The sequence below is a fragment of the Amphibalanus amphitrite genome, unplaced genomic scaffold, assembly GCF_019059575.1.
Source record: "Amphibalanus amphitrite isolate SeventyFive unplaced genomic scaffold, NRLGWU_Aamphi_draft 000025F_arrow, whole genome shotgun sequence".
Taxonomy (NCBI): domain Eukaryota; kingdom Metazoa; phylum Arthropoda; class Thecostraca; order Balanomorpha; family Balanidae; genus Amphibalanus; species Amphibalanus amphitrite.
The window spans coordinates 18,360-36,948 of record NW_024881521.1 but is presented as its reverse complement, the minus strand read 5'-3'; the positions used below and the strand labels follow the sequence as shown (position 1 = coordinate 36,948).

Genomic DNA, 18,589 nt, shown 5'->3' with positions numbered 1-18,589 from the left:
GTCGGCCGGGCGGCGGCGGCCGCTCTCGCGCTCTCTCTCCGGGCTGGAGGGTCGATACGAGCAGCGGCGCGCGGCCGGCGCGGCTCTCAGCCGGCCGCGCAGCAATCCACTGATCAATGCTGCCGCGTGAAATTCGGCCGAGATGTTGTCTCGCCGGCGGCAGCTCGCCGGAACGACAGGTGCCCCTCCGGCCCCGCCCCGCCGCGCGCCGCGCCGCCTCAGAGCCCAGCTGCAGCGGCGGCGGACACGGCCGAGCGAGGCGGGCAGGGACGGCGACACGGCTCGGAGCAGTACCGACTGCGGCTGTCAGCAACTCGGAACGGTACCAACTGCACAAGTACCATGTATGAACCAGAGTGGAACGTCTGTACTTACATGAAAAGATAATGGTACAAGCCCGCCGTATCTGAACGAATCTTGTTACAAGCAAAGCCACGTGCGACGTGGGTGTGATGGCCGATGGCGACCTTTTCTGGTGTGTGATCTCTGTTTAACGCCCCAACGCGCTAATGTTCTGTCCAATCAATGCTACTAAAAACCTGGGCTCAGAAACACAAGCCAGGGGCGCTGCAGCTTGTGATCTGTTTTTTTTTTTTTTTAAATGGACGTTAGTGAACGTGCTCCGGTCGAAATGGGTGGTTGCAACAGTTTATTTTGTCGTTCCTGAAGATGCTGATAAATTTTTAAGCATTTTAGTAGGTAACGGTACCTATTTGTTATTGGTTGGCGAGATGAACAAACTGTGAATCGGCGAACCGGAAGATAAGAAATGCTGCTAACTTTTTCATACGGCTACCTAACTTTTTTGCATAGGTCTTATTGCATTGACTGCCCTCTTTCCAGCGCAGAGCAACAGGCTGGATTTCTTTATTGGAGCCTGAAATTAACATATTATCCCGGGACGACCTTTCAGAGCTGATGCGGGGGACGAAATCACCGGAAAACATAAATTACATGCTGTCCTCTCGTACGGGCCGCGGTATGCAGAGCTTAGGTACTGTCCACCAGCAGCAGCCAATCGGGACAATGCCGATTGTCGAGCTGAAGGGAGGATAAGAAGCCAAAACTTAGCATGCCTTCTTAACCGAATCACCACCACAGCTGGAGACGCAGGAATCTCCAAAACTCGAGCGTCGGACGATTCAAACCCGACCATAGGCGGAACGGGGAGGGCACCGGGGCACCGTGCCCCCCTTTGATTTTGGCACTTTCACATTAACCCTATGGGCGTTGCATGGAAAGAATAGGACCAAAAGTCAGCAGTGCCCCCCCCCCCTTAAGTGAAGGTGTTCCGCCGCTACTGAACCCGACCTCTCACCACCGGGAATCCGACGCTCAACCGGGATAGGGGAGAGGCGGGAGAATTGGGACTTATTTCTCAAGCCATATTTACTGAGGCATTATTTGAAAAGAATTGTTGCCAAGCTGCTATGTGCAGCACCAATAAAAGATAGGCCATTTCTCTGCAGCATACCATCATAAAAAAACGAGCCTATGCAGTGGTGTGGCTATGTGTGGAGAAAAACAAAAACACTCATTTTGGGGAGAATAGGGACACACGCAGGAGAAAAGGGACAGACACGAGGCTGAATTGGGACACATAAAAATGAGGTATTAGGACAACATTTTTATCTCGCATTATTGATCTGTCTATGTCTAGGCAATCAATTGAAACGTTGGAACTTATATTCACATTATCTGCTTCGTTAAGGCCGGGATTGTCTTTCACGATCACAATGTTCCCATTAAATGCACATTTTAAGACTTTTTGGTCTACGCTTTGATGCATTTGTGGTTAGGGAGCGCAGCTGCAACCCCGTCCAAAACATGAAGGTAAATACACATCTTTTTGCACCTTTTTACCATTTTCACTATTTGGTGTCCCAATTCTCCCACAACACCGCTATATCAAATGACGCATTTTTTGTCATTTGTCAGTTTCAGAGCGTGTTCATGCAAACTGGCAATCGCATAAAGGCGGTGCTAAGCTTACATCGTAACATCTTGAAAGAAAGATAGTTTGTCATATGCAATACACAGACAACTCAGAATAACACTCGAAAAAACAAGTTTTTTGGTGCTCAGCCAGCACAGCCCAACCGACGGACACAAAAGGGTTGCTGAGGCTTCCCGTCGTTGCACGACACATTGAATCAAAAGGTAAAGGCAAAAATCGTGCAAGGATGCTGCCCATTTTTTAAATATTGGCGTGTCCCTATTCTCCTGCGTCCCAATTCTCCCGCCTCTCCCCTACAAAAAAGGAAGATTTTATATAACTATTCTATTTGTATCTTCTATTCGTTCACGTATTTTTACAGCGATAATATTTCATTCGTAAAACGTTATGTGCTAATTGCATAAGAATAGGTAGGTACCTAATAACTGTTTATCATACATTCTTTATTTAACCCTATTAGTGGCAGGCTCCTGGCTACAGCGAAAGATTATTTGCCGTCAAATGGGATGTGATGATACCCACCAACACAAAAAAGGATATTAGAGCTTCTCCAATTACTTTAGTACGCAACTATCTCACATTTATCTCTCACTTGTTACACCCGCCGGTTTCGGGTGCGGCAGTGGCAGCCTATCATACCCAATGCTGAGTGCGGCGTCATCCATCACCAGCCATCGTCCGTGGTCAGTGGAGCCGCGGCCATCACTCCAATGGATAACGGTGGTCATAGGGATACAGCCCAATGGATAACACTGATCATAGGAATCGGTCCGTACCCGGGCCATTGTCTGGCCGGCCTCCCTCCCCCCCCTCTCTCTCTCTCTCTCTCTCTCTCTCTCTCTCTCTCCCTCCGAGTTTTGATGCCTCTTGGGTGCTCTTTCGGCAGGTGTAGCCGTATTATTCCCCAGCTACCTGTATCGGGAAGTGACACATCGCCACTGCAAGCCAACCAAATCAGAGTTCCTTGTTGGTGGGTATTAGTGTATTGCGAGAAACTGATCGACCGGGCCATTTGTTCATACTTATCTCCAGCTTGTCCAAATACATGCAAATAAAAACCAGACAAACCAGAAATAAAACACAGTTTCCCATATGTCTTATCTCTAATTTATTCAACGCCTCGATAGCAGCAAATGCAGCATGTTGAAGCCATTTGCATATAGTGCATGCTCTGCAACTTTTCCACTCCTTTGGTGCACGCTAAGCAGGCAGTTCTAACTGTATCTAGCGCCAAGCTCGTACCAAAGTCAGTGATTCTCTCGCACGCCCCAGCCAGACCCGTTCACACAATACACCTCCGGCAGCCAGTCAGCGGCCTTATAAGCTGTGCTGTGCCACCAGCGTCTGCCTACAGATCCGAGACAGCTGCAGTATGAAAAACAGATATATCACTCTCAGCGCGCTTAGCAGCTCAGCATTGCCCGACAGCGAAACGGCACCCAACACAAACTGAGAACGAGGTGAGTGAGAATAGGGTAAGGGGCCATCTTATTGCTGGCACAAACCGTCGCCTATGCAGCGAGCACTCCAACCGCTAAACGGCTCTCGCATCTCAGACCCCACACCACCTTTCTTTGAGCAAATTCGTGAATGGACTCATCCATTTCGGGGAGTGGGCCTGACAGTGACATGGTCGCAGCGCTGGTGCCGAGGGTCACGCAAATGCAGAGCGTACACCGGTGATCTCACAATGTACACAGTTCGCGGGGCCGAGTTCGCACGAAGGTAAGTAGGTATGTTAGAAAAGAAGGATGGCGTGACGCCGGGCTAGTCCGGGCGGCCGCCGCGCGGGCCGCCCCACTCGCGCAGGTGAGCGCCGCGCCACTAGGATTGTCCGGCTCGGTTGAGCAGAGTTCGGCGCTGGAACCCGAGGAGCAGTCGCAAGGCGTCGGCGACATTGGATGCAGTAATAGCAGCGATGGTGCACACAGCGCTCTACAGTTTCACGCAGCGGTGAGACTCAGTCACCACTCCAGTCCATCGTGATTTCATCAGTCCTTCGGCGAGACGATTGTGTACGCTCGCCTGTTTGATGCAGACCACCCACCCCCTCAGGTGCTCCCCTCACATGTGTCCCCTCCCCCACAGGTGCATACCCTCCCCACTCCCCACTCCCATATCTTCGACTGCCTGTTCCATTTTATGTAGCAGTGCTCCCACGTTCACTGCGAGCCCTTTAGAACAAGCGAGTGAGTGGGATGATGATGCTTCCCATCCCAAAGGGAACCTTAACTGCATTGTTATACCTGTTAGAAAGTGTCTGAAAGTGTATTGTTTCATTAGCCTGAAAAAACACAGCTGGCGATATTTCCTAAGTTAAACTGGCCTCAAATGAACAGTTAGTTGTTCTATAGAACACCGCCGCCAAGAACAGAACGAATAAAACGAAAATTTGAATGCATGAACGTTGAACAATTAATGAACAGGTTGCATGTTGTGAACCATGTGCCTTGTTATGCCCCGGTTGCAGTGAAATATCGCCTGTCAGCGCCGTTCCCCGAGCCATGACATTCATCAAACACTGCTAACGTATAATTACACGGTGCTCCATGTCCCATTTGTCCTATTCCAGCGGGGAAAGTTCATATCACGACCCGTCCCCCCCCCACCATACCGGTAAAACGGGACCCCAGTATCACTACCCCGTTAGACCCCCAGATACCCCATCAAAGGGTCACCATCCTTTCAGACATCCCCTCCAGCCTACCCCACTAACCGAGGCTGTGCCGAAATGTCTGCCACCGCTCCACCCAGGGGTCTGGTGCTGCTGCCACACCATCGCCTCTGTATACTCAACACGCGCCGAATACAGTGGCTCCATACAAAAATACTTATAAAAACGCCGCGCTGCCGACGCCGGCCCGGCCGCGGATGGTGAGCGGCGGCGGCGGGGGACCGGCGCTACGGTGTACCTACTTCTTCACAAACGGCACCAGGCCCTCAGCCACCTTGTCGCTGACGTGCAGGTAGATGATCCAGTACATGAGGTTGAAGCAGATGAACGTCACGGGGAACACGATCCTCGAGTATTTGTCCACATCCGAGGGACTGCAGCCCAACAGCTTGTTGACTTTCTTGCTCTTCAACAGCGCTGTGAAAAGAGACGATACAATTCAGTATACGAAAACCATACCTGATCAATGATCATTGCTCATACATAGAGACAAGTAATCAAGTACAGCACTGGGAGGGTGGGGGGGGGGGTAAACTACTGTCCAATCGCTGGTCTAAGGAGAACTGTTCGGTCGAAAGGCCGTGACTGTCGTTCTCGGTGAGGCGAGGAGGGGGCTGGTCCCTCGACTGTCAGTTCCGGGCCACCCGCCCGACGGGGATGGTCCCGCGACTCTCAGTCCCGCCGGAGAGGACCGCTCGGTCACGGGACCAGCACTAATTACCCGGCCTGTACGGAGCGCCAGTCAGCGCCGGCACAAATCGGATTACCATATCAATGCGCCGTGATTGAGGAGACGACCAGTCGCCGCGGCGGAACGCGAGCGCCAGAGTTCGGCGCAGGCGCGGCGAGACAGGCGCAGATTGATATCAAACCTTATACGGTCAGAAGCCATGAGATCTCCCTCCTTTTGTATATTTATTAACTCGGCGTTACGGCGTAGTGTTTCTTCCATATTATTTTTGTTTGCTGTTGTTTTCATCTCATGCCATGTTAAGCTACTGCCCTGACTGCAATGTATGTTTAGTGGCGACGTCCGTGTCATCATCAGTCGGGACTAAGACCAAAAGGATCTGTAGACGTATCACACTTGTAGTGACTGCATAACGTCTCGCCGCCGCCCGCCGGGAACTCACACGCCATGTTGGCCGACTCCTCGTCATGCCTGCCGCCGTTTATGGTGTTCTCCAGAATGCAGCCCTTCGAGTGGGCCTTCGGATCGTGGACCTTGAACCTCACCTCCTGTGGGACAGACGGACAAACTCGTAAACATTGTAACTTTATAATCATCTGCGCTTATATTAGGATACCCTGAAACTTTTTAATTGATATCACTATTGAAGGTTAACCACAGTTTTTATTGCACCCTCATCACAAACTTCAACACCGGGAGATCGTGGCCTAGAAACTATGAAGCGAAGTTAAGATTTAATAATTCAATTTCCTGCGGCTCAATATCTATTCATATATGATATATAGGTCAGGGATTACACGAACATCCAGTGGATTTCGCGCCGAGCCCCCCCCCCCTAGATCAAGCTGAGGCGTGAGTTCGTTGCGATAAGCTGAGCTCCGGTGTGTGTTCGAGATACTTACGCAGGTATGCGCCTCTCGATGGTCGGCGCAGGGCTGCGGGCCGCATTGGTACGAGTGAGTGCCGTGGCCGCCGTGGTGGGCGCCGTGACCCGAGTGGCCCCGCCGCAATGTGCTCATCTGCGCGGCACAGGCGGCACGGGTCACAGCAACGCTCAATAACACAACTCAATAACACACAAGACATGCAGCTTTACATTATTCCATACACCGCACGGGCCGAACACAGACATTAGACACAGCCCGACCGAGCTTAGAAACAGCCAGGACAGGCTGATCATAACGTCCGCAGAACAGCGCTTAAGTCACAAAGTTTCACATATAATCGGCACTCGATGGAACGCAATGTCTGATATGCGTGAGTCGTGGGTCAAAGATGTCCCGCAGTGTCTCAGCTACCCTGGCTGCAGTGAGCAGCGACATCTGCAGCCTAGTATCTCTCCAGTGCCGCCGGCTCTGTGTCCTCTCAGGCCGCCGATAGCGCCACCGGAGCTGTCCTTCCGAGCCCACAGCGCCCTCTGCGCCCGTCACGAACCGGTAGCATCTCACCAACCAGGCGACCAAATGCCAGCTGAGACCGAAATCTATCGTAGACCTAATACTCTTGGCAGTAGATGCCTATACGTATAACGAAAGCAGGAAATGGTGCTCATTTTGGTGAAGCCTATTGATCTTTTTGTAAAGGTGTACTCTTTATGTTCCGGGATTATTGTAATTAACTGCCAGCTTTCCAGCTGCGACATCTCTATGCTGTTCATTGTTTCATTCCAGCCATAATTCCAGCCTCGTCTGTCAATCCAGTCCATCCCCAGCACCCGCACACCCTGAGCTCTAGCCTCAGTCTCCACCAGCGCAGTATGACTCACAGCAGATTTGGACGTGTGCTCGTCGGCCATGACCATGGCTGTGTGGTCACGAACGTCCCGCTGCATCTTCTCGATGGCCATTTTCTGGATGGCCATCAGTCGCGTGCGCCGCATGCCGATCCTCTTGGCAATGTAGCCCACGTAGGCGTACTCTGACGGCAGAAACGACACCAGGGTAAGTCAGTGTCGGAGAGGGGCTCGATAGACGGGTCAGAACCTTGATTGACAGACCAGGGTCAAAGGTCATCACCGGTCGACGGATCAGGGTGGAGAGGGGCTCGATAGACGGGTCGGGGATGGAGAGGACCCTCCATAGGTAGGCCAGCGTTGAAAAGTCTCGCGGTCGGTGAGTCTATGCCGAGGAGGGTCCTCAAGAAACGCCTCAGAGCGGGAAAGGCTCGGCGAAAAACGCCTCAGTGCCGGGGAGGATCGTCAAAAAACTCCTCAGTTCACAGGAAGGTCTCTGATCGGCGGGTCAACGCCGTCAGTCGGCGTGAAATTGGCGGCCGCCAGACGGAAAACCGAAATCCGCGGCTAGCGGCGCCGATTGGACAGGGCCTGAAGTGGCTGAGTGGGTTTTTGGAGCACCAACACCGGGGATCAAACGAGGGCCGCTCCGTCCTGAGCAGATGAGAATTGGATAAGCCGCCTGGGCATTGGGGAGTTTCCGAATGATAAATATACGGACCAAACATTGTGTGCCGAGCTTTCATATGGAGCGCACTGCGCAATGCACACGTTACGAACAGTCAATGCGACACATTTAGAAAACACAGACGCATCTTTTCGTGGTCTGACTAATATCCTAACACGTTTCTGTACATACCATTATTTGGTGAGAGCAATTACAGAGCCTTGTTTGCGCTCGGTTTAGGACAAATTAGGGTTAAGAAGCTATTCTCACTTACGTGCGGTAAAGTAACATCGACATGAAATGAAAGATATGCCAACTGTTCTTATTAAAGCCCCAAAGTTTGATTGATAAGTAATTTGACTAATTTGACTAATAAACTGGGTCATGAATCAGAGCATTGATTAAGTGCGAGGATAAGACCACTGGTGCAGCTTTAACTGCGTTATTGATGTCTCATGCCGTCGATTATAATCTAATTTATCCATGCAGATATTCCTATCAAATAACTCTTCGTAATCAGGACTTGTCCTTGCCAGCGAAGCTTGAAATTAGCTCATATATTTATCTTCAGAAGGGCTTAGGATTAAAGAGGTGGCTAGTCTTTACATATATCCTAGTCCATTAGCATGTAGAATATGACCAGAACTCCCAATGCGCCTGCCTTCTTTGTTACAAGAATGTTACAACCAAAAATCAATTAGAAGGGAGGAAAAACAGTGTCACTATTATAGTCGATCATGTACAGACAATTATCAAGCGCTTGGGCAATCTTAATCATTCGAGACAAACATTTTTCAATAGCAGCCAACAAATAGCTAAAAATAGTATCAAAAACAATTTACTTTTTTTTCTAAACCGACTCTTCTAACTTTCATAAAAGGTTTGTGAACATCCGAAATATGTCTGTTAGTGGCAGCGCCATAGGAACCCCGTCGTGTACCACGTCAACCGACAGCAGGCACTTGGGGCGGTGACGAAGTTGCCTGGCCATATCGTGACATGATTACGTTCAACAACAATCGGCACATAACTCTTTTAATAGTAGCCCGCTGTGTTGAGCTACATGGCTGCCGTGACAGCTGTAAAATATATATCCAGCTACATCACATCAGCATGGGTCATATACTCCGATACTGAGTGGCTTGAGATGTACTAACTTATGAACTGCTGCAAACTTCGAGGCTTTTCAAAGGGCAACTGCTTCTACTGCTTTCATCTATGAGTAAATTTAGATAAACAAATATATTACAGCACAAGATTATCAGGAGTATGAAAAATAACCTCTTGCTCATATCTGAAGGAATTGAAAAATTAAAGACCAATATATATTCGGGCGTGGCCCTTCCTCAGTGGTACAGTGTTACAATGGAGCAAGAGAGACGTATGTGACACACATGAGACTAAATACATTATTTTGAATAAAGTCACTCACAGATATTTAGCATGCGCTTCCAAAATAGGTGTCGATCTAGATTTACTTGGCAGGAAAATGAATGGTTGCATGAAACATAAATGAATACAGTTCGATATGATAGGGATACGCTTGGTCTAAACCTTGTTATACATATTGCCAACATTACAGCACAATTACAAATAAGCGCCGCTGGCGGAGAGCACAATTAAAACAGTAATCAAGTTTTGGCCCAAGTGTCTGGCATGGTCTCGCCATTCATATCCAACAATCAAGATAATACTCGCAAAGAAAATGTGGCTAGTTGAGCAGTTTGAGATGCTTACCTAAGAGAGATGCAAACACCATGACGAAACAGGTTCCCATGTAGACGTCAATGGCCTTGATGTAGGAGATCTTGGGCAGGGCAGCGTTTGTGGACGACATGAGGGTGGTCATGGTGAGCACGGTTGTTACTCCCAAAGACACTCGGGCAGGCGTGGCGTTGCGGTTCAGCCAGAAGCTCACCTGAAAATAGAAACGTTCGCATTGTAATTGCTAGGTTGTGCGTTCATTTCGAACAACATCAGACGCGTTTACATAGGGTTTGTTGCAAGCTTATATCTCCGTCCGTGCTGTTGCAAAAGATGCCAATGGTGCTTAACAATTTACAAAATGATCCCCTCTAAATATTTGAAGACCACTGCATCGAAATTATTTTTTTTTCTCGATAATATACATTTATTAGGTACACTCAGATCACCTCATCACATTCACAGTCATCCGACATCATCCACTCCAATGATGCGCCACCAGTGGCTCATCAGTTGATGCATCGAAATTATCGCCAAATTAACGAGCTAGAGCCTCGTCAAATATGCTACGTAAACCGGGTTATTATTTGTGGTTATTTTCATATGCTTGTGTTTCTAGTTGTGATCCCCGCTGCTTACAGTAGTCTTCATTGATGATGACTGAATATTTTTTTCATTGCATTATTCCAGGCAATGCATGAAGAAAAGTGATGTTCACAGCCTATTTAACTTTCTGATGCCTTTAAACTGAAGCTAATCTGATTTTATCACAATTTCTTTTCATAGAAAATATGAATAAGTCTATTCAAAGATCCGTCCGTATGATGGGACATTGAGATGCTCTATCGATTTGTTCGATTTTGCCATATTTCATGAGGAATTATTTTAGTGCTGAACTGCCCAAATGGTAGGCTTCTCGAAGACGTGTGGGCGCCCAGTTAAGTATGATTCACGGACGATCTATCTTGCTTAATGTTTTTGTCCGGGGCAGCGGCCGCGAGAGGCCGTCGATTTGTGGTCGGAGGACCAATACCGGGCCGAGAATGGCCGACCACTCCAACTGATGGTGGAGCGGAGACCCCTGTGAGAAATCGTCTGACGATGGCACATTGTGGCCACCCAGTGGGTACCACCCAGCTGTCGATCCGCTCTGATCCGCTGTCGACACAATTCTGATCAGCAGTCCTTTAAAAAGATAAGCGCTTATTTATAGTCTTCACATCGATCTGTAGTCGTAGCTTCAAGATAAATCGATTTCGATGCGTTATAACAGCCCAACATTTTGCCTGATACAGCGCACCCATTCAGTGAGAGCTGTCTCCGTTGAAGGGGTCGACGAACTAGCCTGACAGAAACAGTGAACATCAAACTCCGGCAGTGTCAAGAGCACACACTCCAACCGCCGTCGTCTGCCGCAGCGCTATCACGTCAGCGTCAATGCCGCTGTCGGCAGGCGCCGCGCCTGGCGCCCACCAGTCTAGTCTTTACCTGTGATTTAGGCTGTGCCGCCGCGCTCAACTGTGCTGCGGTACAGTCTACCAGTGCAGTGATGTGGTTCTGCGATCGAGCGCGGGTGGCCGGACGTCGTTTGAAATGGAGAAGGAATGGAATGGAATGGAATGCGAATGGAAATAAAGATACATTGATTCATCAAAAAAATTACTTTTGCTTTTCTCAAGAACACTTTTCAGCAACGGACGGTGTACGTTTATGTGTGCACCGTCACGTCTAATGTCTTAAAAGTTTGACGGCAGTAGCGGCGGAACACCTTCAATTAAGGGGGGGGGGGCACTGCCGACTTTTGGTCCCATTCTTTCCATGCAACGCCCATAGGGCTAATGTTAAAATGCCAAAATCAAAGGGGGCACGGTGCCCCGGTACCCTCCCCGTTCCGCCGTCTATGCTTGACGGTATGGAGACGGTAAGGTGCTATACCTATGTTTGGCATCCGAGATCAGGGGTGGAAAACAAGCAAACGGTTATACAAAAAGAAAATAGCACATGATCCTTATCCACTCTTTTGATCTAATAAGGTATTTCTGCAGTCTGACTCACCGTAAGCAAATGCAACTAAAAAAAACATGAAAATATAAATGATGACCGAACAATGTTTTTCATGTTTCAGAACACAAGTGCTCAAGGATGACATTTATGCGTGCTCTCTAGAACTTACCCATGATATGATGACGATGAGACTCGACGGCACGTACATCTGTATCAGGTAGTAGCCCATGGAGCGCTCAAACTGGATTTCCAACGCCAGACGGGAGTAGTTTCCTGGACGGAACAGCCGCACGGTTAGGTCAGTTCCAGTCCGAATTATCAGAGAAGGCGTCAGTGGTCAGAGGTGCCCTCAATACACGTGAGACAATTATTGTGATACTGTATCATGCTGCTTCGAGGTGATCCACAATGCTGTGAAAATGCGACAATCTGATTCACCAAAACCTGAGCTTATCACTGATCACGATCATTGCAAAGAGACGAGTAACTGCTAACGACTGTGGGACAGCTAACACAGCACAGCAAAATGCGAGGCAGAACAGCAAGCACACTTGACGCTACACAGCAATGCATGCAACATACGCACACTTGTGCTTGTGTGGCTGCATGCTTTCGCCCATCTGTGTGTTAGCCAGGGGGAGGCACTCGCCTTGGCCGTATATGGGCCAGAATGTCTAACGATTTCCGCCATGTTGTGTATACCAAAGTCTTGAAAAGTTGATCACTGCAATCAAACTGCAAGCATGAAGCAGCAGCACTTTTGAGTAGTGTACCTCTCACTAAACTGCACCTATGCTACCGTACATGCAATTTATATTTCTGGTATACACAACATGGCGGAAATCGATAGACAAAAACAAGTCACCAATGCTCCTTCCAGTATATATTAGAGTTCAGTGGTGTTAGCTTTGTATGGGACACCCTGTTGAGCCCGTTAATTGTCTGAGACCATCTAAAACACACACCAGCGTTCCCCTTACAGTATATGAGGGTGGCGGCGTGGTGGGTTGTATGGATACCACTGCTGTGTGGACCACTATTATCTCGACCATCAAGTCAACTGATGCTGTCTGACTGGGAGCGGGGGGGGGGGGCAGCTAGCTCGCCAATCTCCATGCCTCCTTGCAGCGCCGTCAGCGACCACTCGCTGTTTTTAGTGGGTCGATTCCATTAGACTTTTAGATTCGAATTCTATTTGAATCGCTTTGCCTTTCCACGGGGTGATTTTCTGCTCTGGCTTCAGAGCGAGCGAAGAGGCAATGAAGGCAAGAAGTTAACGCTCCATTCAGGCGAAATCATTTATGCACGTTGCATAAAATAGTAAATGTTATTTCTTATATTCTTCCCTCGATAGCGTCTGCTTGAGTGACACAATTATCGAGGCCCTTATGTATGCGGTGGCTTTTTGTCGTGAAAAGACGATTTGGATTGCATCGCAATTAGAAAGCAAAATGCAGAATTTAAATTATTTTGTGACATATTTATCACACATTCTTCTTTGATATATGTATTGTATTTGACCGACTTCATTACCATGACTTCGATAGCAGCCAACACTTGACATTCTTTTCACCTGGGGTAGAATCCAGCCACCAAAAATAGCGGGCCTTTAGTCGTCTATTTGATCACGCAATACATGATCGAATATAGGAGCGGTGTCGAGTCGACTGAGATCTATCTATGACGGTCGGTCTATGATTATCGCAGCGCCTTCAACGACATGAGGGCGAGGCGACAACGTCGTCGGAGCAACTGGTATGGGGCAGAGGCCGTCGCCACAGCACATCAGCGCCGGGGGATATATTAATGACATCGGAAGGCCCGGCGCAATTACCGCGCAACTGGGCGTAGTATGGCACTCAGGGCGAGGCGGGCGGCGGCCATCAGAGCCATTACCGCGGCGCGCCGCGCCCACTGGCGACACTTTGTCCGTGACACCGCGCGCCGCCGAGCGGGTCCCTTTGTCCGTCACACACTCGCCGAGATGCTTTGTCCGTGAAGGCCGAGACTGGCTCGTTGGCGAACTGCTGATGTTACTTTGTGACACCCTCAGTGAGGAAACTTTGCCGGTGCTCTCTCAGTGGCGTCCTGCACTCAGTGACTCCGCGGCGCTCTCTATGGCAGGCCACTCTCCGTCTCTGTCTGCCCGCTCGGCAGTTATGTCGCTACGGCCACTGGCTCTGGGGCGCCGTGTTTTAGTGTCGGCCGCCACTCACGCTCACACCAGTCCGGGAACAGTGACTGACGGCTCGACGCGACGGAACGTGCCCGCCAGCTCCGCGGCACTCCCAGTTCGCTCAGAGGCGGTGTGACGTCAAAGTGGCCGCCCGGGGACAGAGAGCCAGTAGTCTCTCCGGACGTTTAAAGCCCTTATATCCGGCCGACGGTGAATATATTTTGTTATTTGATTTATTTGTGGACGCACACAATAGCAAGATTTTAAGAGCCAATTAACGGTAGACTGCATCCAATGGAGTCGTAATGGGATTCGTAATGAGAAACCATGGGCTTAGTAAGAGCGGACCCTGCTGATTTTTGCAGCACGTTTGCCTCTTTACTGTTTAAGCTCACCTTGCATGAGGCAAACTACAGCTTTCGTGACATGGATGGATCAAGCTGGAAAAAACGTACGCGGTTTTTACCGTTGGCGCAGATTATTTTGACACAGCTTGCTGCGCAGCGTCAGTTCTTTGACTAATCTTCACGGTGGCTGTGAAGGTAATTGTATGGTTTCCTCACGCTTGTCAACCACAGAAGCCTCGCAAAATGTTGCATCGGCTCGGCCTGTCAAACACAACACTGTGCCCACCTGGGGAGCGAGCGGTGTCATAAAAACTACACCGAGTAGAGGGGATCAAAGTGTCCGTTCATGTCGCCGAGCTCGCCGCCGTTCCCGACGTGGTGCCAGTTCGGTAGCTACATGTAGCCAGAGTTCTGTGATTCTCGCTCCCCGTTGCTGTGTCAACACGCCATGGTGTTATGTCAACATTGCACAATGAAAGGTCATGGGGCGAGTTAAAAGGCTACGTGGCTGTCCCCACCTGTTTCTTTGTTAACTGAATTACTGATGTAATTTCAGAGGCCGTGCAAATGACCTATGCACACTGCATATTATGTATAGTACAACCTTTCATGTTTCTCTTTTTACGAATGCTCATACATTTAATTAATGAGCTTCATCAAAACTAGATGTGGTGTTTAAATAAACAAGACGTCAGAGCACTAATTTTTACTAATAAAGATTGAGCATTGTGCAATGAATAATGCTGATACATTTGCCAACTTTATGCCCTGAAACCGACCACCATTGCACTCTTTGGACAATCTAAGATCAGATTCAGCCAAGCTGTGTGCCTATGCCCGATCGGAGGAAGGAAGGGCAGGGAGGGTCTGCATGTGGGCTGTTGGGGCTCGGCCCAGCAATGCCCCTGAACTCCGCAGTGCAGATGGAATCCATCGTATTTAGCAGAGGATTCTGGGCGATTCAGTACCAACTAAGCGGTCCGGGCAGTAGATGAAGCCGGCTCCAGATCAGCCTGGCAGCAGCGGGCGGCCCCAGCACTCACACAACGAACAGAGAACTCGAGGGTAGGCAATAGGCGATAGGCATGCAGCCAGAAGCACGACATGCAGTCAGTTGAGGCAAACAGGCGTGCAGGTCATTCGTCGGCCATTGATTTGACAAGTCTAGCACGAACGGTGCTCCGGAAACCGATCAACACAACCCGCTGGTGAATCACAGTGTGCTATTGAAACTTGAAAGAAATCAAATTATAGCCATTGCGCGACCAATGACCGTTGAATTATGGGCAATTGATTAGCGACTTCAAAGCTGCGCGATTAAGCTAATGGCAGCCGATCTAAGAAATGACGCTAATTTATGCAGTGGTAGGTTGAGAAATGATATTGTTTCTCTCAAGTTTCATACAAGGGCGGATTTATTTTAACCTGGTTCATTTATAAAATTTTGTTATCCTTAGTGTTTTTAAAAACTGTTATGTATACCAGTGTTATGATAATTCTGGTGTTATTGGTGTTCACTTGTCTGATTATGCACACACGTAAAAGGAAGACTACCTACAATCTTATTCATGACGCAAGCATTTGCTAAGTTTTTGAGTGTCACATAATCTATGTTCCGGAACACAAGGGAAATAAAGCATAGTTTAAGATGGCATTCAATAAATAAATTAACACAACTATGAGTCGTTCAATGCACAAATGAATAACAACGGTACAATCCGCCCCTGTTTTTAATTAGTGACAGATACTGCACAGTGTACAACTGCCGAAATGTTGCACAGTGTACAAAACAAAAAATACAAGACTCAACAGAACTTCAACCTCTTTTAAAGTGCAGTTGGGAAGCTCTATGAAAAAGAGAAGCTACTCGTCAAGAAATCTTTCACACCATAAAACTCCAATTACTAGGTCATTTTGTAAGTTTACTTACTGAGCTTTGTAAAGAACATTTGCGACATTTCAAAGATCCTATAGACCATATCACTATTTCGTAATAAATGGGGAATGACGCTTTCGACGTGCACTGAAGCAAACAACGTGCTTCCAAAATTACAATACAAGCCAGAGGGCCAAAACGCTGTCTGAAATGGTTTGTATTCCCTCCCCTGAGATTGAGACACCACGCCTCTACAGGACCAAGGCCGGGTCCGCCTGCAGGCGGACCCGGCCTTGGTCCCACGTGCCGGGCCAATCCACCAACCCGCACCCCGAACGGCAGACCGCCCGGGGCCTCCTGACGCGGATTGGCCAGACGCCAGTCACGTGACAGGGGCGTCACAGACTCACAGCCGTCTATAATGGCGGAACACAGGCGAGAGTTTATAGCACCGTAAGGTCAAATGTGCGATTATGCAGTACGAACATTGCACAAAGCATAATACATATCGATTAAGTATTTCCAAAATGAAAAGTTAACGCCTACAGATTCCGCAATTTATATTCTGTGCATATCGATCTCATTCAGCTCGCGCTTCTTGAGGAGGGCCTAAATGGCAGCGCAGGACCTGAATTTTGTTCATCTCTATGATAGAGTTATTTTCATTTTTCATAACACAATCATTGCAGTCACGTTACAAACTGACAGTGCCCTCAAGAATGGAGGACGAACTAAACGTTCGCTCGGTTACGGGCGGAAGTGGCAGAGCCTACAGCCGTTGGTCGATGATAGAGTTTAGATTTAGATCAAAAACAAAGAAAATGTTTTACGTTGATCATTCATGCTCAACTACTAGCGATAATTCATTGATATCCTACCTACACTAGTTGACCATTCCGAGCATTACAGCGGAAAGAGGTCTTGACGAATTTGCAGTAGAGTAAGACCAGATTTGTTTGATCAGCCAGAAATATTTGATATTGTCGTATAATTATGAAAAATGCCCAACTGCACTTGTGGTGTATGAAAATACCTGTTGACGTTTGAAATAAAATAGTCCGTTGTCTGTGACCGATTATTTTGAACTGAGCCAGCGAGACGCCGCTCTCCACTTTAACCGAGTGTGCCCCGTCCTTCCAGATATAGCCGATCTCGGTGGTCGTGTAGCCGACTGTCAGACAGGGGAAGACACAGCGGAGGTAGGGCGCGCACACCGGCACACACACCCGCACACACAAACAGACAGACAGACAGCCGAAAGCCAAGCGTGTCGGCGAGACTGTCCCGTCAGCGGCCGGCAGAGCCCGGTCAGAGCGGGCCTTGAGCTGCGGGCGGGCGCGGCGGCGGCTGGGGCGGCGGCGGCGGCCTGTAAGTACAGCGCACGCAGCACCCTCACCTGTCGACGTTGTGAAGAGAATGCTGTGCGTTTTGTGGCCCATGACAATAAACTGGGGCAATTTCACATCATCGTCTATCTTTATGGGCTCCTCGCCCTTCCATATATATCGGATATCGCCAGTGGCGTACCCGACTGGAGGTAAATTCGATATTGTCATCAGGGGACAGCACGGCGACTGGAGATAGGCGCCTCTATGACAACAGGACGCAGCACAGTGACTAGATGTACGCCCAAGAGCATTATCAGAACACCACATGACAAGGGACGCGCACAGACAAGCTGACAGAACAGCACAGTAATACACCCAGGATCGTTTTCCGAACTTCCGGAAGCACTATGAGAATAGCGTGATAATCTGCCTGTCATGATATCAGAACAGCAAAGACTAAAGATACGTCCAATTTTGTCGTCAGGGAGACACAAACCTTACAGTCAGGAGGAAAACTGACCACACTAAGTAAACACCACAGTGATTGGGATAATCCGTCCGGTCACGGCATGAGAAAGTACAGTAGCTAGGAAAAGACACGGCCTCGTCATCAGAAGGGAAGCAGGGTAACTGAAATAGAGTTGATCAAGGTCATCACTGTGGATTAACCCGCGCCCTGGTGGGGTCTGTTTATAACGCGACCTGGTGGGGGGGGGGCTATTTTTTGCCCCCCCCCTCGTATCTCCGAAACTACTGGACGGATCCGCAAAATTCAAACGGCGTTCGAAAGGCCTGTCAAATTTGTCGAGGGAAACCAAATTTCATTGACCTCGGGGTCACCGATGACGTCACAGGTCAGGTCAAAGATGAAATGTTTCACCGTTCACGGGTCATCTAGGGAATGCGCTATAACACCGAAGAAAACGCATTTTGTCGAGAATCAGCGATAGGGCGTCAGTTGCCTAGTACATATATTGCTATAAGAGGTCACTGACATTACCAGGTCACAGGTCAGGTCACCAAGGGTCACAGGTCAGGTCACATGAACCTAACTTTAGGTACTAAGGTTGTGCGATGCATGTTTTATGGCCAATTTTTCATTTCCAACTCAATGGTGTTGGTTATAAGACTATCAGGTACGGCTTAGGCCACTTTCTGGTGGAGGTCAGGTCAAGGTCAGGTCAAAAAAGGTCAAATTTCAAAGTTGATATTTTTGCATAAAATGGGTATTGATTCGATGCAGCTCGTCACGGGGAGTCTAATGGTGGTCTTTGTTTTGCGCTACGAGGTCTAGAATTGCAAAAAATTGAGTTTGAAAATTTGACGTCATCAATTTTGAACAGTTTTTTCGCTGTAACTTGGCCAAAAAAAGAGGTATCGATCTCAAATTTGGTATGTAGATAGAAGGCGATAAGGACTATCACATATATTCC

The 18,589-nt window shown here is 48.7% G+C and overlaps 1 protein-coding gene across 1 annotated transcript in view; it reads right to left on the bottom strand.

The window, feature by feature from the left end:
* Window positions 1–2,923: 2,923 nt before the first annotated feature.
* Window positions 2,924–18,589, bottom strand: part of LOC122394578 (gamma-aminobutyric acid receptor subunit beta-like) — a 30,307-nt gene continuing 14,641 nt past the window's right edge. Inside the window, exons 5-11 of the mRNA XM_043391570.1 lie at window positions 17,225–17,359; window positions 11,599–11,702; window positions 9,459–9,639; window positions 7,088–7,239; window positions 6,225–6,341; window positions 5,765–5,870; window positions 2,924–5,048 (exon numbers count right to left, since the gene is read on the bottom strand). Of these exons, the coding sequence (XP_043247505.1) occupies window positions 4,870–5,048; window positions 5,765–5,870; window positions 6,225–6,341; window positions 7,088–7,239; window positions 9,459–9,639; window positions 11,599–11,702; window positions 17,225–17,359 (974 nt within the window). The 3' untranslated portion in view covers window positions 2,924–4,869. The remainder of the gene's footprint in view (window positions 5,049–5,764; window positions 5,871–6,224; window positions 6,342–7,087; window positions 7,240–9,458; window positions 9,640–11,598; window positions 11,703–17,224; window positions 17,360–18,589) is intronic.